General features: G+C 33.3%; 1 protein-coding gene across 1 annotated transcript; it reads left to right on the top strand.

Annotated features, from left to right (window-relative positions):
• Positions 1-27,288, top strand: LOC121410336 (histidine decarboxylase-like). Its single transcript, XM_041602350.1, has 4 exons — positions 1-692; positions 21,266-21,438; positions 23,478-23,591; positions 25,178-27,288. The coding sequence occupies exons 1-4, from the start codon at positions 665-667 to the stop codon at positions 25,277-25,279; spliced, it is 417 nt and encodes a 138-aa protein (XP_041458284.1). The 5' UTR covers positions 1-664; the 3' UTR covers positions 25,280-27,288.

Raw genomic sequence — 27,288 nt, 5'->3', positions numbered from 1 at the left:
CGTACACTCCCGTACTCGGAGCTATAAAACCTCCAGTATAAATCTTTCCCCTAGTGAATGGAGCCAACTATTCTGCTACATTTACAACTAATAGAGCAAGGTGAACTAGAAAAAAAATACGAGTAGTTCAACGTCAGAGCAAATCTATGGCAGACATCGACGCCGGTTGTAGCATAGAAATCAAGTGATTGAAAATTGCATCTATGTCTTCCATTTAGAAACGCTAAATCTTTGCACCGATTCTAACATTCCATATCAAATTTGATTACATGGTCGACCACCATCTCCTTGCATCTTCTTTCTTTACTATTCAAAGAAAGAGACGTGCATTGAAGCATCTTCAATAATTGTATATTTTGTTTCTCGAGCCATTACGATAATTGAAAGCCTGTCAGATTGCTCGGAGCAAACAGGAACTGCAACGATGAACGGGAGAAGCACTGTACAGTAATCTACAAGGTTTAGACTATCCTATTTGAACATTACATATGTGAAATTGAAAAACGAACACTGCTCTGATTCGACAAATCAAACCGAAATCAAAAGAACAGATAAGTTTGTTGACAGTTTACTTTTTTTAAAGAGGACTCTTCACAAGAGTAGATGAGGCGACAGTGATAGCAGAGTATTCTCATGTAATTCACAGTGCATATTTATCTCAACAATGGATGTTGAGGAATACCGCAGAAGAGGTAAGTTAACATCAATTACCAATAATGCATTTTCAAATTTATTATTTCCTTCATCAGTAGATTATTATTATTATTACTATTATTATCAAATAGATACAGCTGATTCCGTTTTAATTTGCATGATCACAGCGGTTCAATGATAGAAGTCTTTATCCAGGGTTTTCATAGATTGGTCGGGCAGAAAATAAGAAAGCACGATCGTCTAGGAAATTATTCGAGTTATCACGATCGGACCGGATCCCTCAAATATGAATTTCTTGCATTTTAGAACAATCAAAGGTAAAAACATGTTTGATTAAACTACATTATAAAAAGAATTTAATCATATAAAACTGATGATCCAGAAAACTTTAATTTGTTGGAAATGAATACATATATATTTAATGTTAAAACTTTTACTAACCTGAACAATATTTATGGCGATCTTTTTTTTTCCAATCCTGTGGACTAACTCGTGCAAAGTGATCAGTCACACACAATACTGCCTGTTGTCTGCATAGCTATGTGTCTCTTAATCATTGCAACAGAGTCTCTATTAAGTACTGGGTTAATCAATTTAATCCAAAGTGATTCTTTCACCTTTCTTTTTCAAAAGTTACATGCACTTTCAAAGTCAATTATTCGGCTGTCATTTTATCCATTATTGCGTCCTGTATTAAGGGCGTGTTCTGCTACAGATGAATGGGATAGATTGTACAAACTGAGGACTCTTACCCGGGCGAATCCAGCTTTCGCAAATAGGGGGGGGGGGCATAAAAAAATTATCTTTCCCGATCGGCCGTTTAAAGTAGATTTTCTTAGTTTTCTGAAGGGATAACCCTAACAATCACTTCTTAGCTTTATTATTACAAAACAACATTAATACATTTTTGTCCTTAAAATTAAACATTCTAAGCAATGTTAGTGATCCTGAAAAAGATGCATATGTAACTAAATAATTACTGCGAGCGCCGATCGCAGGGAGAAATTTTTAAAACGCGTTCTGGACTGATCGAAATGGTCGGTGGGGGGGGGGGCAAGAGCCAAAAATTTCCCTGCCATTTGATGGTTTTAACATGAAATAGCGTGATGAGCGGTGATGAGGCTAAAATTTCTATTTCTTTCTTGGCCTGTACGGCACTGTGAACATTATTATTATGACTGGGCACGAGCATTAGGGTGAAGCTCCATACTTCGCCTTAAAAATAAATATATAGGTTGCACAGTATGGCGCATGTGGCAAAATTTTCCTTATAGGAAACCAAACCCAAGAAGAAAAGCAATTTTATTGGAAAGAGTAAAATGAATTAAAACATGTTTGATCAAAATCGGTTTCAAAATAAGCAAGTTATGGACGTTTAAAAAGTCTTGTTTAACTTTCTGTATGATCCTCAAATTGACAAAAATGCTTCAAAATGGCTTTTTTTAGTGAACAACTCTCCATTTGTTTTGTTCATAAATTTCCAGATTTCCCCTGTATTTTACACATTTCACCTTATCTCCGCCTGACATTGACATATGTGGTGTGAATTATATTTTCCCATGTGCTCAGAAGGAGGCAAGAAGCAATTTAGAAGATGATTGGGAAAATTTGTGTAAAAAAAATGGAGAGTTGTCCACAAAATCAGCCATTTTGAAACACGTTTGCCAATTTGAGGATCCCCATAAAAAGTGCAACATGAGTTTTCAAACTCCCGTAACTCGCTTATTCTATTACCGATTTTGATATCACAAGTTTTAGATCGCTCCCCTCATTTTATTCTTTCTGATAAGATGGATTTTCTCACTGCATTTTGGTTTCTTTTGATATAAGCGAAGCGAGCGAGAAAAATGCATCTTTTCATGAGAATCTAACTAAATTTGAATAGACTTTGACGTACTATTCCGATTTCCGAAAGAAAAAAATCGTATACTATTCCTTTGCTTTTAGGGGCCATGGTCCAAACCCTTCCACAGGACACTGTCACGCGTATGGTATTCTCTATGATATTAAAGCCATTTTAAACCTTACAGATGGCCGCTATTTTTTAATCGAATCGCTTGTATATAGGCCGTAATAGCTTTCACACAACACACTAATTCAACGCAGTTGCTTGATAATCCAAATATTTTAAGCGGACAAACCATCGGAATTGTGGGGAAATTTGTAAAAAGTCACCTGCGAGCGAAGCGAGCCAGAAAAAAAGTGGCCTTTCGAAATGAAATTCTAATTACGTGATAGCTTTTTACATCTTAGCAAATAACATGTAATATTTCATTATTTTCCATTTATTTCATATGGTTGCCTCGTTTATTTTCTTTTATTTCCCCTTGGTCTTGGAATCACCCCTCCCCCTTGTATGCCAGTGCTTCAACGCGAAGCTTATTGCAATGTATTTTTTTTCTTTCTTTCTTTCCTTCTTTCTTTCTTTCTTTCTTTCTTTCTCCCTGTCCCGTTTTTTATTTTCCCGGTGAAATCCGACAGCTTGCCCCCGCCTGTTACGCCACTGCACTATGTGTTTTAGATTTAGACCTAGAATCTGGGCATTCTAAATACATTTCTTTTATTATTATGAAAATCAATAATGCGAGCGCGAAGCGCGAGCTGAAGAAATTGAGCTCCGATCTGAAAAAGAATCAATTTAAGGTCAATTTCAAGCACTGTGTAAGGAAGTTATGAAGTGAATAAATATCGCATAGACAATCTTCTTGTCCATGATGACCCGTTTGTAGGTCTTAATTGCGACTAAAATCAGTTCGCACTTCGCGCTGTCATCATTTATTGTAATATCAATATTCCTTTTGGGTCTATATGTATTTAAAAAAAAAATAACTCGACCTTCACACTCGCATTGATTTTTTAATATTGAAATAAGTACTTCTTTCTTTATTTGAGAACGTTGTTAAAATATACAGTTTTCAGATCTAAGAAAAATCAGCTCACGCCTCTCGCTCGCATCTTTTATTTATCATTATCATTTTCATGATAATAAAAGTTGAGTAGAATTTTAAAGAATCTACCTTAAAAAAATCACACACGCTTTGCGTCTGGAATAGTAGTTTACCTGATTCATATCTCGTTCTTTATTACAAACCTCCTAAATCTTTTCTTTCTTCAGATCGGAATATAAAAATACTTCTGTTCGCATTTCGCGCTCACATGATGTTAGAATGTCAAGTTTTCAAACTATCGACAATATCCAGCCCGTGGTTCTCGCTCGCATTAGGCCTATTTTGTTAATTAGATATATATCCTCCTCATGAGCCACTGCAAATCTGTCACTTTTCAGGTCAGTCTTTTCTAAATTTCTACTCGCTCTTCGCGCTCGCATTATTAATCTGTATGTGGATACAAATATTTCGCCGTCACATCCTATTGAAGATAGTTGGATCCAACCCTGGAAGTAAAGAAATTCAACATAGGTACAGGCCTGATCATAAAGTAGAAAGGTCAAACTTTTGACAATGATTTTAAATGAAAGGACAATGAATCATAAATACATCTTACAATTTTATAATCTGTGGATGGATCACGCGACGAATCAAATACATTGCTAAGTGAAATTAATCTCGATAAATAGCAATAGCAACTAGCTCGTTTGCCTTTTCCTGCCATGCGTATTCAAAGATAATCCAGATTAAGAGAGTTGACCACCAACGCTTCTAATTATACCTGACGATGAAAAGAGAATTCCCAGATATTCATTGATTTTTTTACTCTTGTTGTTCATGGCCGAATGAATTAATTAATGTAAGATTACAATTTTGCACGTTTTTGAAAAATCGTTAACTGAGGCGACTCAGTTTTACACTTCAGAAAAGCTTTTGTCACAATTGTTTTCATTGACAAAGTCTACAAGAGTGTTTTTTAAAAGAGCAGCGGGATCAGTCAGCTCAGAAAACAGTAAAACAATTCATCTAAGTATTTCTTCAATTTCAAATACAAAAAAGGTCAGAAAAATGATTCGCACAATCTTCAGCATCCATACATTCGGTCATTAAAAAAAATCAGGGAAAAAATGCATTCCCCTTGCAATTGCAGGTAAATTAATGTTCTTCTTGTGATAGTAACATTATACAGTGCGTATCAAAAAAAAGTTTACACTTTGAAAAAGCCCTGGGAATTAAAAAAATATACAACATGTAGGTAATTTTTAAACACATATTCCTGGGTTTGGGTCTCATCTATCAAATGAAAGTGAAAGTTTTGACAGAATGTTACACTTGAGTGAGTACTGTCCATTTTTGTAAAGCTCGCAGAAATCTGTTTGCGCAGAAATGCCCGTTTTCACGCTGTGTCGAGGGGAAAGGGTGAAATCAAACTTATCCTGCGAAACATTTCTCATACATTTCCCTTCCACTTTTAGTCAATTAAAATAAAACGTATACATTAAAGCATTTTAGAACAATTTTGCCACCAAAATTGAAATTTCAACACTTATTAAGCACAACCTTTACCCTTTTTGTGCCAGCTGGATCTGAGGACATAACTGAATCTGACCAAAAGTTTAAATCAGACATCTCCAGCATTTGTTTCACTAAGTTTTTATCAATTAATGTGGGTTTACATTTTATTTTTCATTTAATACTTGCTTCTCCAGACTTTTCCCAGGCTTGACAGTTATAAACAAAATGAAAATAAAGCCTAAGCCATTTCATGTGGATCACAGCTCAGTGCAAAGCAAATACCATCACGATGGTCTTGGTGTGAGGGGGAGGGGGGGGGTGGGGTGCAATGCACTCTTCGAAGTGTTTTGGGCAATGAAACAAGTTAAAAAAGTAAAAGATATCTTCAAATCAATTTTATTAGCTAAATTCAACGTGTTTTTCATGATTAAGGTCTACTTTTATTCGCATAACTATTTCGAAGTTCTGCGCAAATCATTTTTCACTAACTTTTCAAAAGTAAGTGGTGCTCACTCAAGCGGAAATATTTTTCGACAGTTATATCGTCATCTGCTTAAATGGACTTGTACCAATGCTAAAATATGGAAAAATCTTCAGGATATTACAAATGAATAATTTTACAGGATTTTTTGTGTAAACTTTTTTTTTGATACGCACTGTATAAGGACATGGAAAAAACGTGACTGATTACGTTTTAATTTTTTTTAATACCTGCAAAACATCTCTTGCATAAAAGTGTCAAATAAAGACATTTAAATTTGGAAAGCAACTTTGAGTTTCTCTTGTGGATAGAAAAATCTCTGGTCAGTCGCATTACTCTTTGTCCTGCACCATGACATTTTTAAACCTTTCCCGCAACTTATTTTTGAAATTTTTCCTTTAATAAGTATGATATAAAATGATGACCTTCATATTATCCAATAAAAACAAAAAGCTTCTGTTAAATTGCAATTAAGTAAAGAAAAAGTGTATGTAGTCCCATGTATATAATTTTTGTATTGTTTGGATTCTCCTATTTCAATGTACTTGGAGATGCGTATGAAAAAAAATGAGGCTAATATGACCCCCTTTGCATTCATGAACTTCCATGTGAGTTTTAATATAAAACACTAATCCAGATTAAAAATAGAACCGAAATGATTTTTTTTATACACTCTAAAAAATGAAGTGCTAATTCAGCTCTTAAAGAATGTGTATAGTGACTGCACTTCGGAGTGCTGATTTTTCTTGTTCAAATTTGAACTAGACAAATCAGCACTCCGAAGTGCAGTCACTATACACGTTCTTTAAGAGCTGAATTAGCACTTCATTTTTTAGAGTGTATGTTCACTTTTGCTTGGAATCGCCCATAGACAATAACCACAATTGGAAAATAAGATTTAAAAAAATGAAAAGTAAACGTTTTATATTTCTTTTTTACTTTACTTGTTTTACGCTGAATTATAGAAATGAAAAAATATTCGGTATTAATGGAAACGACACAGCATCATGTTTCAAGATTTTCTCGTCAAATTGTGGCGTTTCATCGAATAAACACGATTACTTACTTTTTCAAACTTAACCTGGATTAATGATTATCTGAATGCAATAGCGTATGTTGAAAGTACCTTTCCAACATTCTTGCTTAAGATGAAAATGTCCATCATTAAATTCTTTTGCTTTCATCGATTGATAAATGGAAGTTTTCCATCCCAACTATTGGAATATCAAAACCGAATGATAATGGAAATTTTATTTCTTACCGAAGATGTCATGGTTTCGACGACACATTGAAAGTTGTAGTCCAGGATAGAAGAGGTGTAACCTTGTTTTTTTATATATACAATATTTTTTAATGGTTTCTTGTCAATTCGAGGTTGCTGATTACGAATCTGAATGATGCCACTCGTGTAACCTTGAGCATTTTCCACAAATTGGCAAAATCCAATATGGCCGCCAAAATATGCAAATTACCCATAAAAATCCTAAAATTTTCCGCACATTTGCTACGAAATGCATGAAATTGTGTGGCAGGAGTAAGATACTCTCTGAAAAATTAATTTTTGACAAAATATTTATTTTCCTCATATTCAAAATGGCCGCCAAAGTCCATTGAATACTCTATTAAGCACAATATAAAGAGGGAAAACTAGCTTTCGCAAAAGTGAGCACGAAACTGCAAAAAGTCGCGATGTATGAACGAAGTGATATATGCAAATCATTATTACTAACGAGATATATCATTCATTATATCATAAATGGGAAGATTTCTGTATTTTGATATCTAAAATGGCCGCCACTGGCCCAAACAGTATTGCGTACAATGGCAATGGGGGCCCAAAATTCACAAGAGTGATCACTAAAATGCATATTATTAAGATTACACGAGTGGAATACTGACTAAAACATAACTGTTAACGAAATATATCATTAATATGCCATGTATTGTGATGAATGTTGTATTTTGATTTTCAAAATGGCTGCCAAAGGCCCTAAAAATATTATGCACACAATGAGAAAGAGGGGCAAAGAAATCACAAGAGTGATCACTAAAATGCATATATATGTGATAAACTAATGGGATACGGTTTAAAAACATTTTTTCTAACGAAATATATCATTCAGGTTAAAAGTTTGTGTTAAATACTGTAGTTTTACTTTCAAAATGGCCGCCATAGACATTAACAGTATTATGCACAATGCAAGGTGGGAAACCAATATGAGCACCTGCATAAATGCAAGTATTAGTGATCTATGAGTAGAATTATTGCCCGAAAGCATAATTTATATTAAGAGATATCATTTATTCTGCCAGTTAGGTGATTAATACTGTTATTGGAAAGTCGAAATGACCGATACAGGCCCTTATGATATTATGCACAATGTGAATGGGTACAAATTATTTCAACAGAATTTGGCTTTGCTTGGCCAAATGGTGATGTATAAGTGAAATATCGTCTGTAAACACGATTTATAACAAAATATATCATCTCTTATGTAATTTAGGTGATAAATACTGTATTTCAACATTCAAAATGGCTGCCATATGCCCTTTTTGTGAACATTATTTGTCTACACTCAAATTGTATATTATACGGTAAGGGCCTATGGTGGCCATTTTCAATTTAAAAATGCAGTGTTTATCACCTTAATCAAATACACTACATTATGATATATCTTGTTAGAAACCATGGTTTTAGACAACATTTCACCCTTGCATCAGAATTCACAATTATAGGCAATATTTAGAGTCAAACAAAGCCAAATTATGTCAAAATTATATATGTCCAATGTTACAATGTACATAATACTTTTAGGACCTATGGCAGCCATTTTGGATTTCAAAGTACAGCATTTATTACCTCCACAACCAATATGTGATTTATCAAGTTAGAAATCATGTTTAAGACAATATTTCTACTCGTATATCACAGTCATATGCATTTTATGAATCTCACTCTTGTGAAAATTAGTTTCTCCATTCGCATTGTACATAATAAATATAGGGATTATGGCGACCATTTTGAATGTCAAAATACCGCATTTATCACATAAACGGCATATTGACATTGATGTTTTTAGTCACTATTCCACTATTTTATCTTAATTATATGCATTTTAGTGCTCACTCTTGTCACTTTTTTTGCCCCGGCCATTGCCCTTGTACATAATAAATGGATAAATGATGATTATTTGGTGATAGCACGCGAAAGGGATTATTGTCGAAAGCAATTTAGAAAAACAAGATTAATTCATTGGTGGAATAAATTTCAGTCTTCCCGTAACAGAGCTAAAAACTTGATTAAAAATTTGAAAAAGAAGTATTATCAGGACAAATTTAAGGACTGCGAAAATGACAAAAAATAAAAATGAACTGGAACATTTTATCGAAGCTTCTACCCAAGAAAAGTAAAACCACGAGTCATGATGTTAAGATAACAATTGATGATGATCAAATACCTAACAATGAAATAGCTCACGTTCTAAACAAAGCCTTTAATGAAGTCGGCTCAAGGTTGCAAGCCCCTTCGAATAATTTATCGAAAGATTTATTAAACAATTTACAAACTCTTTTTATTCCAGATTGTGAATTTAAATTTTTGTGCCATCAAAAAGGAGTATGTTTTGAAAGAGCTATTACATATGGATTGTTCAAAAGCGATCGGATTAGATGGCATTTACCCTAAGTTTCTTAAGCTGGCAGCTGAGAGTATAGCTGGACCTTTAACCCATTTATTTAATGCAACTTTACAAACTAGTGTTATTCCAGAAGATTTTAAGAGAGCAAGAATTGCTCCTGTACATAAGGGAGGATCTTTTGATATTGACAATTGTAGACCAATTTCTGTGCTTCCAGTCCTGTCCAAAATACTAGAGAGAGCAGTACATGATCAATTGTATAAGTACTTAAATGTAAATGATCTACTTGCAAATTGTCAGTCTGGCTTCAGACCGTCTTATTCCACTGCCACTTGTCTAACTGAGATTACAGACTTTTTGTATGATAAGATGGACCGAAACATGTTACTGGTGGTATTTTCTTGGACCTACGCAAAGCTTTTGATGTTATTCCTCACAATTTTATACTTGCAAAACTTAAGTACTATGGTATTACTGGCGATGAATACAACTGGATGGAATCGTATTTAACAGACAGAAGGCAATTTGTAATGATTAACGATTGTCGCAGTGAATTCTAAAGATAAAATCAGGTGTTCCACAAGGATCTATATTGGGTCCATTGATTTTTGTATTTTTATTAATGACATGTGTAATTTGAAATTGCATGTACATTCTAAAATGTCTATGCTGATGATACCGCCATTTTTAATCACGGTGAATCAATTAAGGAGGTACAAAAGTATTTGCAAGATGATTTTGATTCAATATGTAAATGGTTAGACTTAAATAATGTGCATTTACACCCGCAAAAAACAAAAGCCATGGTATTTGGTCAAAAGAAAAAGTTGCTCATATGCCAGTGAATTTCAGGAACATACAATTAGAAAATGTAAAAAAGATTAAATACTTAGGTGTCATGCTCGATCCGGGCTTGACTTGGTGTGAACATATTACTAATATCGTTTGTAAAATATCTCGAGCAATAGGTTGTATAAGGCGGATTAAGCATTTACTGTCCTTTGATATCATGAAGAAGCTGTACTTTTCTATGATTTTACCTTACATTGATGACTGTAGTACATCTTGGGGAAGCAGTGCAAAAATACATTTAGATAAGATACAAAAACTTCAAAATAAATATGGCAGGATGCTTTTGAAAAAAAATTATAATACATCACAAATTTCTTTGTTGCAGTCACTGAAGTGGCAATCAGTAGATCAGCGTATGAAATATCAGTGTGTTTTTGTATATAAAATAATGAACAATTTAGTTCCAAATTATTTAAAACCTTTAGTATGTAAACGGCCCGTGAAATACAGGACACGGTTTTCTTTGCGATGCCCCCTTCAGCTTCCCAAAGCTAGAACTGAATATAAAAGAAAATCTTTTGCATATTTCGGACCCAAATTATTTAATGCACTTCCTTCAAATTTACAAGCCTGTACCTCCTTGTTAATTTAAAAAAAAATATGCAAAGCCTTTCATACGAATTGATGAAGAGCCAAATAATATTCCATTGATTTACAATGCTATGTACTTGTATGTTTAAATTGTCACTTCCCACTCTAAATTTTTTTGATGTTAATTGTTTCTGATGTTAATTAGTTTGTATTTTGTATTTTTGACGTAGATTGTTTTTTTATGATATATTTCATAGTTATCTTGACATGTATTTTAAACTGCAGGGCGCCTTTATAAAGCAGTTTTAAGAACTGAACAGGCCTACCCTGCAGTATAAGATAAATAAAACAAAATAAATAAATAAATAAATAATACTCTTTATGCCACTGGTCGCCATTTTGAATGTTTAAATACAGTATTTATCACGTAAATTACATAAGATATGATATATTTTGTTATAAATCATGTTTTCAGACGATATTTTACTCATACATCACCATCTGGCCCGCTCGGTGTAAAAATGGCAGAGGTGATAATGGCAGAGGTAAAAATGGCAGAGGTAATAATGGCAGAGGTAAAAATGGCAGAGGTAAAAATTGCAGAGGTAATAATGGCAGAGGTAAAATGGCAGAGGTCATAATGGGAGAGGTAAAAATGACAGCTCTAGGTAAAATATGGCCAGCCTCAAACCCCGATGCAATGAATTGTCAAAAAGCCCCCGCATGTACATAGATTGAATTAGAAGTGCATGTCACGGTTAGGCATTTCATCATATCATTATGTCTTTATCGGCCTAACAATGCTATTTACGAATTCGTTGGAAGTGTACCGTGAAGGCTTTTTAAAAAGAAATCAAACGACAAATATTTTTTCATTCAATTCATCAGGAGCAAAATGAAACTGCACTATTCTCATTCATCATTGTATAACATTACTTTTTGTCTAGCTGTTTTTTTTATGTCTAAAGTTTTGCCAGGTTTACCGTTACAAAAAGGAGGAAGAGTAGACATAAGAGAGGTGGAGAGACAGAAAGGGTTAGGGGTGGGAAAAGAACATAGCGGGAAAGCTTAGACCTTGAAATTGTCACGAATGATTGTGGTTGAATATTATGTCGTTATTTGTATTGTCGTCTGTACTATTTTTAAATATTTGAATGACAATAAGCATGCGTTCCCAGGCTTGGCACTGAATATGTAACTGATTATGAAAATCAATAATAATCTTGACTAGTAAACCAATTTGGGGTCGATCGAGGGGTACCGTCTGGTTCAGATTCTTTTCATAAAAGAAGACCCTGAACCTTCTTTACCATTGCATCCAATATGATATAGACGGCTTGATGGTCATAACCCTTGGAAGCGGAAGTGCTGTTGGGTATTTTGTACACCATAAGCAGCACCTTATTGGTAACTAGCTTGGTATGCTAAAAAAACATTTATTATCTGATTGTTATTATTTTTGTTGTAATTCTTTTTCTGAGTCAAAAGAACTTCACTTAGCTGAAATAATTTTTTAAGTCATTTTCCCCCTTAACCAAATCCCTTTTGATTTTAGAGTGAAAACTTTTTACTTCTCGGCTTTTTAACAAACCAGCACCCCATATGTCTTTCATTTTTGCTTATGCTATTTTTACCTTTGCCATTTTCAACTTCGCCATTTTTTACACTGTTAGAAAATTTATACTTAAAAAAAAAAAAAAATCCTGCAACAGGGTCTGGAGAACACCTGTAATCTTACTGCACTGTGTAATCCTACATGCATGCATTTGTGTAAACTTACAGAAAATTTATATTATGTGCATGTACCCTTACAAATTTATTGTAATAAAACTGTTTTCCCCTTTTTAAAAACATGTCTGTTCTGTAAAATTGAAGAAAAATTGTGGAAAACCCTCCTGTTATTATAATCTTCAAAATTATTCTTTTATCTGTAAAACTTGTTTTTTATTTTTCTTCTGTAGAATCTACTGTTTTTTCTAATAGTGTACCTCGGCCACTTTTACCTCTGCTATTGTCACGTGTTCCATTTTTACCTCTTGTCATTTATGCCTCTGCTCTTTTTATATCTGCTGTTCTTACCTCTGCCATTTTTACCTCTGCCATTATTACCTCTGCCATTTTTACCTCTGCCATTTTTACCTCTGCCATTATTACCTCTGCCATTTTTACCTCTGCCATTTTTACCTCTGCCATTATTACCTCTGCCATTTTTACTTCTGCCATTTTTACCTCTGCCATTATTACCTCTGCCATTTTTACCTGGCACCATCTGGCCAAGCAAAGCCAAATTCTGCTGAAATAATTTGTTCCCATTCACATTGTGCATAATATCGTAAGTGCCTGTAGCGGCCATTTTGACTTTCCAAAAACAGTATTTATCACCTAACTGGCAGAATAAATGATATTTCTTAACTGCTTAATATAAATTATGCTTTCAGACAATATTTTACTCATAGATCACTAATTCCTGCATTTATGGTGCTCACTCCTGTGAATATTGGTTTCCCACTTTGCATTGTGCATAATACTGTTAATGTCTCTGGCGGCCATTTTGAAAGTAAAACTACAGTATTTAACACACACTTTAAACCTGAATGATATATTTCGTTAGAAAATATGTTTTTAAACAGTATCTCATTAATCTATCACATATATATGCATTGTAGTGATTACTCTTGTGATTTCTTTGCCCCACTTTCTCATTGTGGATAATACTTTTAGGGCCTTTGGCAGCCATTTTGAATATCAAAATACAACATTAATCACATACATGACATATTAATAATATATTTCGTTAACAATTATGTTTTTAGTCAATATTCCACTCGTTTAATCTTGATAATATGCATTTCTGTGATCACTCTTGTGAATTTTTTCGGCCCCGATTGCCATTGTACGCAATACTGTTTGGGCAAGTGGCTGCCATTTTAGATATCAAAATACAGAAATGTTCCCATTTATGACTTAATAAATGATATATCTCGTTAGTAATGATGATTTGCATATATCAATTCGTTCATACATCGCAATCTTTTGCGGTTTAGTGCTCATTTTTGTGAAATTTTTGTATTTATATATATTGTACATAATAGAGTATACAATATGGACTATGGCGGCCATTTTGAATATCAGGAAAATAAATATTTTGTCAACAATTATTTTTTTCAGAGTGTATTTTACTCCTGCCACACGCTTTCATGCATTCCATAGCCAATGTGCGGACAATTTTAGGATTTTCATGGGTAATTTGCATATTTTGGCGGCCATATTGGATTTTGCCAATTTGTGGAAAATGCTCAAGGTTACACGAGTGGCATCATCCAGATTCGTAATCAGCACCCTCGAATTGACAAGAAACCATCAAAAAATATTGTATATATAAAAAAACAAGGTTTAGTCAAGTTTCTATGGGGCCTATCCTGGACTATTGTATGAACATCAGCAAGTAATTGTATCTTTCGCCTATTGACATTGCAAACACAATTTTGTCAGTGCCGTCCGTCAATTACTTGTCTATGAAATAATCAATTGGCAGCGTTTCCGATTAAAAAATGAAAATGTTACTTAATATTTTTCTGTTTTCTCTTTATCTCTCTCATAGCTTATATTATATCTACGCCTACCATTGTTCTCTACATCCATTTCTTTACAATATTTAAATAAAAGAGTTGCCAAAGCTGTTGTACATGTAAAGCTTCACACACACACACACACACACACACACACACACACACACACACACACACACACACAAACATATATATATATATATGTGTGTGTGTGTGTGTATACTATCCTCTCCCTCCCCACAAAAAAATCATTATTATTTTTGTGACAAACTATAAGAGATATTTAACTTGTTTAGCAGGGTTAGAACAAGGGAGAAAGCAATCTATATGAACCCTGTTATTCAGTTGACCCCCCCAAAAAAAATAGAATAAAATAAAATAATAATGTCGCATTTAAGTCGCCGAGCTCCCTAACTATTTCCTTCTATGAGATTAATGTTTCATGCTAAATATTTATCATGTTAATTATCGAAAAGTTATTCTGAAATTGATTTATACTTCAATTCGTGTAGGATTACGAATTTATTGATATCTGGGTTAATTTGACACGAATCGAATATTACGACACATCAAATGACACCTCGTGATTTTCAAGCGTGAACACCTACCACATTAAATGCTATCAAACTACATGTACTTGTAAGAGGATATTTTTAAGATCTACATGTATACAAAATAGGGTCATAAAATAATATTCTTCATTAAATTGAACATTATAAAATGGGATCTCCTGCATTCTTGCTAGGCGCTCAGCATTTAGATTGGAGAAAACTAATAATAGCATACTGTTTTGTGCAGGGTCCGCTGGTAGAGCATTTTCCTAACTTAATAATAATGATAATAACTTAAGTGGCTACCCTAGGTAAATGAAAAGTTAATGAAATAATGATAATAATAATAATAATGATAATCATAATGATGATGATAATAACTGAAATAATTCTAATAACAATTACTACTATTGCTATTATTATTATTATTATTCGCTCATAATAGTAATAATAAACATATACTAATATACATTAGCATGTTTATAACCTTTTCTTCTAGCGATTCTCCAATACAATTTTCTTTGATAAAATAATCGAATTCTTTTAACGAGAAAGATTTCATCATAAGGAAAAGGCATTGAATTATCGGAATTAAAATAAATTTGTTTGAAAATTATAAAAAAAAAAATCTGATTGCATTTTCCCGGTGTTTAAAATTATCATGTGACGCCCACTTTTACCATCATCCTATGATTATATTTAAATAAAAAAATTAGTGTAATAGTGTACACTCAATGTAAAGAGATTCTTACTGTTTATAAAAAACATTGAACTTCAGAATTTTTACGAAAAAGTGGTTACAGAGTTTATTTCTTTTAAACACGTGCACATAGGCATACAGACTTTCAATTCATCTGTCGTTCTATAAATAAAGCCTTGAAGCTTAAATACATTGCTCGGGGTATATAGATAATGTGATACAAACCCCAGACTTTAATTTTTGTATTCAGGCGCCTTGGACCACTCGGCCATGACACCTTCAAAACTGAAGTGAAATGGGAATATACTTGCCATTAGCTCTATCGCGAGCTGTCTGTTGTATCTTCTTTGCTAAGTATCACCCTTCAAAGAATCTAGAATTTCTTTAAAAAAAATGTTGCCAATCGTAATTGGGCAAATCATTAGTGACTATTAGGATGTAAAGATTTTTATTTTTTTTTATTTTTTAATATTAACCTTATACGATATTGGAAGGTTTTCGCACAACTCGGATTGTGATTAAATCGTAAATTGAACGGTTTGCCTTTTATACATTGCCATTTTGTAACATTTGGCAGTTTAATCAATCAACACAGAAATGTCGTCAATCCTAAACTCTGGCTCCTATACCCTGTCGGCGTAAAGTTTTAAGGAATGGGAGGTTGGTAGAACCATAGAGACGAATTTGTCCATTTCATACAGATCAGATGGACAGAGATAATCAAATTAGAGTCATGATTTGCCGCAACAATAACCCAATTAATGTCTCAAGTTTCTTCCTCTTGGGATTTGAAGGCGATCGTACTTTATCATCGACTGTAAAAAGAAAGATTTATAATGAAACTCAACACGAGGACGGTTTTATACTGATTACTTTGGCGAATGTTAAGAAGTGAAGAACCATTATTCACAGACCCTTTTTGTAAAATGCTCGAAATTACCGCAAATTCAGTTAGATGTTGAACATAATAACAGATCATGGGATACAATTACAAATTATTTGTCCCCGCTCAAATTGTTTGTACTATAGTTAGGGACGTATATGACAGCCATTTATCACATATTTCTTTAGCAATTATGTTTCCAGACAGTAGGCCTACTTAACTTGTGTAACACGATTAGATGCACTTTAGCATGTTTAGTGCTCTCTATCATTTCTATTGTGAAAATTATTTTTCGTCCGTTCATATTGTACACAATAGAGTATGCCTAATATTTATGGTTCTATGGCAGCCACTTTGAATATCAAGGAAATAATTACTTTGTAAAAACAAAGTGTTTTCAGACTTTATTTCACCCTTGGGTCACAACTGCGGGCATTTTAAAGTCAGTGTGTGTGTGTGCAATCGGATTTTCATGGACAATTCGCATATTTCAGAGGCCATATTGGCACCTTATTGACAAGAAACCATCAAAACATATCGGGTCTTGCCTCCTCTATTACTATTACCACACCCTGACCGGGTATAATTTAGTGGCGATAGGTAATTTGGGATTTGCCATTATGTTCTGTGTTCACATCTGCCATTATGTAATATATAATTAGTTATGTTTCTGAGATGGGAGCTTTCGCAATGATTAAACCTATTACACCGTCACTTGAGAGGAAATGTTATATGTGTCAGAGATTGAAGTCATGCTCGAGTGGCATTACTTTCACCCCTTCATCCTTCAGTTGGAGTTATTACCCCTGACTCCTATTTGTGACAGCGATTGCGGATGATCTGTCTTTTCTTAAGCATTAACATTATTTTATATGATTTTTCATTCCAAATACACTAACTCATTTGATGATTTTGATACTATTAAGTGTTAAATCAACGACAAAAAACCCTAAAAGTAAGAGTATTCATGTCACCGATGAGGGATTGAAATTGAGCTGATAGTAGTCTGATTTATAGCCACGTCTAATATATTTTCTAATTACGTGGCTTTGATTTCTTATATCTTGTTAAAGCCCTCGTGGGACCTTACTGTGAAATCTAATATCTTAAAACAAACACAATGGCACTAGTAAGTCATTGTTGCATCCAAAGAGGTGATATCTCCTTGCTTTAACCGAGCTTCAAAAAAATTTAAGATGACCCATTCATCAAGTTTATATTTTATTCAAAACCTTCATGTCAATCAGGTATGGCTTTTTTAGTGGAGAATACTCAAATGAAAGAAATTCATCCGCTATAATGATTTATCTTATCTTATACATTATGTATGCCTAATGGAGGAAAGTTAATCATAATTATGATCCTACGTTGTTTTTATTATCATTTTCGAACATGATCGAAAATATAATAAAATTAAAGCAGTTTTAATCTTAGATTCATGCATTGAAGTAATGGTACTTCCATATCGTTTTACGGCATCTCTGCTATCAGAAGCTACACTGTATATATTCTAACCACATATCATATATTTATTGTCAATATTTAAATCGAACGGTAATTTATTATAGAAAATCTTCATTATGCTATGAGAACAAAATACATGCATTAGTCATTATAATTCAATTACAGCCTGTAATGATCTGTTAAACTAAATGGAATGTGTCTAATACAGCCCCGCTTCTTGAAAAATTTTCGGGAAATTACGACGGTGAAAAGGCTCCCATGAGCATGCAAGAACACGCCACATCTGGTCATGAATTAAATCAAATTTGCAAGGCATGAAATTAGAACTTATACACCACTGATGGTTTAAATTCACCTTGACTGACTGCATTGAACACACCCCCTTTTCACACACACACCCTCACACAGACACCCACACACTCCCTCACAGAGTATACCTCCAGCACACCCCCTCTCTCTGACACACACATATACACACTCACAGAGTATGCCTTCGTGAATCTATTTTCAATTTTTAGAGGATGTTCGACAACAAGTTATTTCAATATGTGGAAAATAATTTACATTTCGATCTGATTGCCGCATGTTACAACCAGTGTATATCCCCGATTCGTTATTGTGAAAGCAATAAGTTGGAGTAATGAGCCATCTTAATTACAAATACAAATTACTATAAATTGGCCACACATGCATATTCTAAAAATTGCAACTTCCAATTAATTGTTCATTGCTCATCGGGATGAGATGGTACTTGATCGGTGTGTTGTGCGAGTGGTGCAACACCGAAATAAATCTTAGGCATAATTTTTCATGGAAGGGATTTGATGCCATTTCCACCAATTTAGGTGAATTAGTGAAGATTAAGTCTATGGTAGCCGAGAGTAATACCAGACCGAAAATGCTCGAAAAGAAGCCCCACATACCTGACGTCAAGTTGACCAAATCCATCACAGAATAACAGGGTTATCAATTTCACAGTTGTTAATTTGGTGAAATTACATGCGAAAGGCTCCTATATTATATAATTAAATCAATGTATACAGTATTATAGATATGAATTTTCGACTGTACGATGATGGAATACATTGTAATAGAATTATGGGTCTGATTATTGATGAACAGGTAAACAGATTCGCAAGTTTCTAGTACAATTAAATATTACATAATTACTGACCATTCCATGATATTTTTATGGAGCCGTTCGCATGCAGGGACACAATCTCTAACAGGTAACTTAAGATCCACATTTCAGAAATTCATGAAAGGGTTTTTGCCACCCTTCATTGATTACATTTATTCCTTTTCCTTCTTTTATTACTAAAACCAACTCAAAGTCAAGTTAGATGTGCAATTTATCTTTAAATAGCCGATACGTGATATGTATTTACATGAAAAATAGAATTTGGATTCGATTTCAAATAGAAATATCATCTGATGACAATGGTTCAATACAGGATTTCTTCTGTCAAAAAGATGCAAGTCTACATCATTATAAAGATTCAGTATGTACGACTTTAACTTTAATGAGAAAGAACGCGTATAAAACTTTTTGAAATTTTTTTTTGAAAAAAATATAAAATAAAATGAATTATCGGCCCTAGGCCCTAATTAATCTGAAAGAAAGAAAAATTCGTTTGTAAACCAATATTTTACAAACAAGAAAATATAAGTAATCAGTAACATCATTACAGATAATTTACCGTTCATCATAAGGTTACAGTTACCTGACATTATTGTGCTCTTTGCAGAGTGTGTGTTCTTATGCAAAACGTGATGGGTTACGTTCAAGGGCAATTATAAAAGCTTTCTGAGCTACCCGATAGTTTGAAAGTATTAGAGGGCAGGTAATTATCTCATTATGATAATATTGAAAGTGTCGTAGAGAGGATGTTTCGATTATGAAATAAGTGTAACACTTCAGGATAATGATGAATGGGAATTCATTGGTATCTGTCGCCTAACCCTTATCACATCAGAGCGCTGTCATACAAATCCTGAGTTCAATTTTACATGAATTTGACATACATTACAAGCTTTCAAAACATGAATACCCGTTTGAATTTTGCAAAGAGGATTTCCTCATAATGTATGGAGTTCAGATTTATAACACAATTTAATTTAATCATGAATTTACTTTTGCTCAGTACTAAATTATTTCAATAGTTAGATTTAGAAAGCATGATTTATACATAATTTAAAAAATTATTCATGGCAAAACCACTATGGTTCAAATTAATAGATAAAAACGAACATATTTGTGATAAGATTTGCGTGATACCATTTGTAAAATAGTAAACATATATTTATATAAGATGTATCTTTAATAGGTTTTTTTAAAAACTATATTCGATATATTTTCCTTCTTGAAAATTTATAGCTTTTTAGGTTATCGTTCAAATGTGAACATTAGACATATACACAAGATCTGTGATAACAATTCAAATTAAAATTAAAATGAGGGAACAAGTGATTTGAAAAGACGAATAGGTGTAATATGGGTTTTTTTATTATTTTATTTTATAATCAAGAAACCCCTTTTCAAGGGCATAACTATTTAGACTATAGCTGTAAGAAAGGACTGAGCGTTTTAAAGACCACCTAAATAGGCGTAGGTCAATGGTAGGTAAATGGATGAACTGGATTGACAGCCCATCTTTGCAATGATTAATGTTTTCATGTAATTTTTATCATCACATCACCCGATGTTCGAACATAAAACAGTCCGACGCCTTCATTTAGATAATCCATAGAGAAATAAAATGGAAATTATGGCACCATATTGTGTTCTTGCAGACGCCTGCAGTATTTACTCATCTTTGCCTAATTATGTGCATTTTTATAAAGATGGAAAGCAATGTTGGGTGACGAACCATTAATATTTCAAGGCGACAAAGCTATGACCAGGATGGTCGGAGTATTAAAAGCTTATTACGTAATACCAGTCATGGTAAGCTCGTTGAAATAAACTGTTATGCTAAACAAAAAATAATCTGAAAAATTATTAAAGGGGAAACTTAAAATTTGCCGAAATATAAAGACATTGATAGCAAATACAATGTTTTGCAAGTTTAATTTTGGGTTGAAGAAGATAATCTGAAATTAATAAACCAATGATTTCGCTAGTACGATTACATACTGCAAATATCTAAAGTGAATATATATATATATATATATATATATATATATAATAATATGAAAAATCCTTAATTTAGATATATAATAATTATAATAGAAACAAGAGCAATAATAATATTAATGATAATAATAACGTAATATTTTACCCAGGGTAGCCACTTCAGTTCCAAAAATTGTTCTCCCAGCGGGCTCTGCTTAACATGATAAAGTTATTTGGATTTTTGAAAGAAATTACGTACAAATTATAAATTTGCAGTATTTCAAAATTACTAATATCCAAACAGTTCCAATATCTATAATGGAAAGGGTTGGTTTAAGAAGATTTGGTAAAATATCAAATGTTAAAATATTCTTGTAAATTGATATCGAAATGTTTGATAAACCATTCCTATCATTGTTTTAAGGAAAAGAGATGGTGGATTATGTGGCTGATTACTTATCAACAATTCGTTCCCGCCGAACATTACCAGACGTCCAACCTGGATATCTTAAACACCTCATACCAGACCATGCCCCTATACATGGGGATAAGTGGGAAGATATCATGGCTGATATTGAAAGGGCCATCATGCCAGGGGTAAGTCCATTACCGGTTAAGCCTGATTTTGTTGACGAGATGTGTTTATAACATTTAATTTAAAGATTGGAAGGAATACTGAGGTATCGAATTGAACTTTATTTATCATCCTTAAATTGATCTTTTGCAAGTTTTGCTAAATTGTAAATACTTCCGTAGTAGCAATGAAGAACGCTGTATTAAGAGAAAACATATTTGGACTAATGATAACTAAAGACGTGGCGTTTAAATCATTATTCAGTCATGATATCTGTTTGTTATCTACGTAACGTCATTAAAGTTCGGTAATGTTTTGTAGATATTTTCTGTTATAATCCAATAAAAAGTCAGTACATTTGAACTACTAATGAAACTCATGAAAAAGGCTAACGTTGATTACGAAATTACAAACAAAAATGATGTAAGTGTGCATATTGATTTGAAAGGTAAAAAGAAGAAAGACGGAACATTGCAATATTTCTTTCAGTTGTCATTGGAAAGGAAATGGTGAAGCCATCGCCTTAAATGACAAGCTATTGCTGAGTGCTCCTGCCAATTACCCTCCTCATATTGCACGCTTTCGGGAGCAAGATGACTTCTCTCGATGTCATCAAATTTCATTTAAGTGAAATACCCTATTCACTGGGATTATGGAGTCTCTATACTTCCGTATCTAAGGAAAATTGGAATACGATATGACGTCATTTTTTTTTACACAACATACATTGTATATCGTGGAATGTGTCTCGCTGCAATATAGAATTATATCAAAGTGAACGAGAATTTTAAAAGTACGCGCGATTTTCTTTGATTAAGTGGATATAGCATATAACTTAAAGTAAGAAAAACATTTTGTACACGCCCGTATTTCAGAAGCTTCGTATAGCGTTTTAAAACGCATTGAGTTTTCACCACATTTTCTATGAAGCCTAAAAATAGTTTTGGAGAGTTAGTTCCAAATATTGTGTTCCTCAGCAAAACTGCAAATGGTGACCTTATCATCTTGGTATAGTTGTGCATTTGTGAAATCAATCATATCCCTCTCCTCAATGATGTCATAGTAAACCATCAATGTCTGGCATTTTCCCAGCCATTATAAATTGGAACTAAATCTGATACTGCTTTCCTTCAAATAACTTTCCCTTTCTCATACTCAACATTGAATCTCCAAAAAGTATTCATCCTGTTTTAAAGTTCAACGTCATGATGCTTCATCGCTCTAAATCATATTTCAATTTTGAGAGGAACATGAATATATTCCTCTTGAATCCAGTCAATACATTCAGGGATGACGTCATATGATAATATCTATATAAATTTCTATTTAAGCTATAATAGGTTTATTCTCAGCAGCAAACGGTTATTCATTAGACTCAAATGCTCCCTCGACGTTTCCTAAATGAGAATAATTATGATTTCCATGGGCTCCAAAAATAATGCTTTAAAGATTTCCGCTCTCTTGATTTTGTTCATTATGATCTCCATTTCCGAAAATACCCCCATTTTTATCATGTCTGCGGTACTTAATCATGGCGATGTTGTTTATTGCACTAGATAAATTATTATACAACTTCAGTTATTTCACTTTATTCATACACGCAAAAGAAATGTGAAGATGATTTGTTAAAAAAACATTGATACACATTGTTAGGAAATATAATGGGTTATTATTGCAGTGCGGAGGATGTGAAATCATATGGTTTCATTTTCAAAATAAATTTCAAATTTTCTGCAAAAGCTTCCATACTCAATAGAAATTCTGAAATGCACATAAATGGTGGCATTCACAATGTGTTGTGAGTCATAGTAAACGGCGCCATATAAGTCAAACTAACTATAATTTCGAAGGCCTCTCACTATATCAATTGATGTACATATTCAAAATTTTAAATAGTTATGATTATTATGATACCTTCGCTGATTGAATACAGGTGTGTTCATAATAGAGTTAATTGAAAACAGTTCAACCTCTGGTAGAATATCAAACCCAATCATTTCTTTTCACATGTCAATGCATATTAAGTTCTTTTGATTTCATCCCAAATGATATTTTCATACAGATTACTCATTGGCAGAGCCCTCATATGCATGCATACTTCCCTGCACTCACATCATATCCGTCAATGCTTGGAGACATGTTGGCTGATGGTATCAGCTGCTTAGGCTTTACATGGGTAAGATATCTTTGCTAATACTATTTAAACCACTTTGTCACTTAACTATTCTCTGTCTTATTTAACAGTATACATACTTCTAGTTCCATTTCTCCCATCACTTGGAGCTATACGGCTTATTTTTACTGGACTAGATTCATTAACTTATGGAATTTCATTCAAGTATAGTTTTATAACGTTCAGCTTATAAAGTAAGATGATACTGTATGTATATCAATAATATAAGTTGTTTTAGGCGATATGTGTATGAAATGTATAGTGAGATAAAATTAGAGTAATTACCAAAATCGTGAAATTGAGATTCCCTCCCATTCTACCTACAACGCAATTTTCGATTCAAGGCTGTAGTATACAGCATTAATGCACATACACTTTGAACCTGTCTACCGTTTCATTCCCAATATCATTCCCGGGGGTATTATTTTAACAAAAGCCTACAAAGAGGCATATCTTACCAATACAAAAACTAAATCATGATTAGAAGTGTATTAAATTATCACACTCGGACACCATTACCCTCATATTTTCGCGTTACGAGGTAGGCCTAATTATACAATATTACTTAAATCTAAAATAAGATGGCACCACGACACCCCATCATAAATTCTAAGAATAAAGATGCAGGTGTTTTACGATCAGATCTCTTGTTAGATTCACTATAAACTGAGATGATCTGTGTGGGGCCAGGGTTGTCTATCACCTTGTTTTCAATGCCAATTACAGTTCAATGAGTTTCCGACGTCAAGATGGATGGATGGGACTTACTGATAGGATAAACTTGATGAATAACTAATGAATCGTAGTGTAATAAGTCGCCTGTTGCGATATTTAGCAGCAGTGATAGTGCCCTTGATAATTATACGTGTCACTCACTCATAAACTCCTTTCCTATCGAATTCTTAAACACAAGTTCTTAGTTACTATATTAAGCTTAAATCTTTAGCCTTTGAATGTATTTTAAAGGTTAAAAGTTCCGGATATGAATAACTTATTTTGCAACAGAAATTTTGAGGAAGTACATTTCATTTCGCGAAAAAAATACAACTGACTTTTATCAGACATCTTTATCCTGAATACACTGGGAAATGGAATGAGTAGGAATGCAGCCAAAATAGAAATTTTAGAATATCTTGCATAATCAAATTTTGAATAATCCGAACATGCCGAATGCAGTAATGATTGGGACCATTCGTAAGTCCCGGTCTATACAAATGTTTCATTCACGTCCAAAACTTGAATAGGTCCATTTAAAAACATTTAAAAAGCATTTTTCTTCACATTTCTTCGATATCCCATCAACGTCTAAATTGTATTTGAAGAATTTGAGTTACTCCGAATATAGCAATTATAATATAGAGAACACTTATGGGAGGCGTTGAGTCATCATCAAAGATTATCTTTGTGTATGATAGCATGCCAAGTTTTGAAGGTAAAATATGTGTTACGTTCATACAGCGGGCAATGCAAACGAAAAACACCACAAAATAAAAGCTAATGCTATTACTTTTATTTGTTCAACTAGCCTTCAATTTTGTTTGCAGTACATGAGTTTTGAGTTTCACTGTTTTCTTTCCCTGTACTTGTAGGCATCTAGTCCCGCGTGTACCGAGCTGGAAAAAATCGTGATGGACTGGCTGGGTAAGTTTAGATTTGTAGATCAGTTTCAGAACCCGAGATTCTTTAGCTAAATAGATGATATCAAGAAATTGCGATCACTTCTGTTATGGATTTATTGCCTACAGAGAAATTGATATGAACAAAAATTTTTGGATGTCTTAAAATAAATTAAAAAGAACCATGGATTACGTGAAATCATCAAAATTTTATGAAACAGCACCCAGCGTTGGCCATATAAAAGAAAGGAATATGAAGAATAGAATACAACGATCCCCTTCAGTTTGCACTTTCATGTATGGCGATGGTTAAAGGTCTTTTGTTTTTCATTATTTATTCGGAGCAGACATTCATTAGTGGATGGGGTCTAGTAATGTTTTATGAAATAAATTTTCTCCAAATTTTATCTTCATTCCATACAGGAAAATTTCTAGTCTACTGACTTGCAACATAATGGGAGTGATAATCATTGACCTCTAAAAGTACCTTCGAAATGGTATATGACAAATCAAAATCAGTCGTACGCATTAATGTAAGAGCGCTTCAATTAAACGATGATGCTGATCATTCGTTTTTAATGTTCACTGAACATTCCTAACATTTCATTTCGATTTTCATTGATGCGTCTTTAATTTGTCATGTAGCTTTTAACTGAGTGAAATTTACAAATTAACGATACATTTCTTACAGAAGAATGTACTTAAATTTGTATAATTTAAACATCACGAGTCTAAAAAAATATTTGTGTTGATGACGATGAATTTGACATGTTAATGTTCATTTAGCAACATTCATGCGCCTAAATAATTCTAAATTGTCAAATAAGCAATTTTTTCGAGAAATTTATTTTAGATTGATACAATGCAAATGAAATGCCACAAATTCAAGCAATGTTTACTATTTATATCTATGACATGAAATAGAGCAAGCATAAACCTGAATCTTGTCAATATAAAACAATTTGGATGTGTGTGCGCTCGTATTCAGGATTAAAAGCGTTTGTGAGGGTGTGGGTGTGTATGGGGTGAGTCTCTTTATGACCCTTTCGCTTCGCTTCAACTGCCTCCATCCCTCGAGGGCCTTTGATTGAAAAAAGTGGCGGTTTTGAGCCGAATTTGATTCTATCACCAGTCAAGTATGAAATAACTTGTGGGGATCGCAATGCATCATGGGTGAAGATGAAGGATGTGTTTGTGGAATGATGGACGGTCTACAGGAATCACGTGACATGTGAAAACAAGAATGTAATTAGCTGGCCATTACTGTTCAAAAGGAATTAAAAAAAAGATCGAGAATGTTAAGTGATTCGTAATGAAAACGTCTATGTGATTGATAAGAAATAACAAAAAAAAATCTACTGATGCCATGTTTTTATTGCAGAGAATCCAACGTCAGCAAACTTCGTCTTGTGTTCTGAACATCACAATCAATAAACATACCTTATTTATTAACATATCTTTAAAAACTTGGAATTAATATTGCAGCACTTAAGTTGCACTTAGATGTGGAAGAGAGCAGAACTTCTTTCCTGATTATTCACATTTTACCACAAATTTCATTCTGCTATTGTATCTAGACTGATCAATATTGTTGGATATCTCGCAAGCAATACTTGTAGGAATTTCAATTCAGGGAAGGACAAACAAAAAAGCATGCACATGCCTAGAACCATATTTTGTCAACAAAAAACAAATATTAATCTTGGGAGACTATATGCACACATTTTCTGCTTGATTTCATACCCACCTGCTCCTCTGAAGTAAATGAGACATCTCAATCATTCTTTCATTTCACGATGCATACAATATACATAATCATTATGCCAAATTACAAATAATGTATCACATGGTTATTTGCTTCAGCATGACAGAAGCTTTGGAAAAAGATATCGAAAGGTCTTTTCATGTACTATCTCTGCCCATTATAAAAACATTTTATGTCTGCAAAACAATCATGAACTGTTCTTCAGGGAAATGGGGGAGGGGATCTTGGTCTGTTTTCTTTAGTAGCTCAAAATAATATTTGTTATAATTGAGTGTGTTTTTTTTTCTTCAGAATTATATAGATTTTAATTGTATAAGCT

Source organism: Lytechinus variegatus, chromosome 3 (assembly GCF_018143015.1).
Source record: "Lytechinus variegatus isolate NC3 chromosome 3, Lvar_3.0, whole genome shotgun sequence".
Lineage (NCBI taxonomy): Eukaryota > Metazoa > Echinodermata > Echinoidea > Temnopleuroida > Toxopneustidae > Lytechinus > Lytechinus variegatus.
This window is presented reverse-complemented; position numbering and strand designations above follow the sequence as displayed.

Excerpts from the sequence above, each read along its gene's own strand:
- LOC121410336 (XM_041602350.1), top strand. The coding sequence starts at position 665 with ATGGATGTTGAGGAATACCGCAGAAGAG. Across the intron at positions 21,439-23,477 it reads AAAGGGCCATCATGCCAGGG|ATTACTCATTGGCAGAGCCC; the intron begins GTAAGTCCATTA and ends ATTTTCATACAG. Across the intron at positions 23,592-25,177 it reads GCTGCTTAGGCTTTACATGG|GCATCTAGTCCCGCGTGTAC; the intron begins GTAAGATATCTT and ends CTGTACTTGTAG.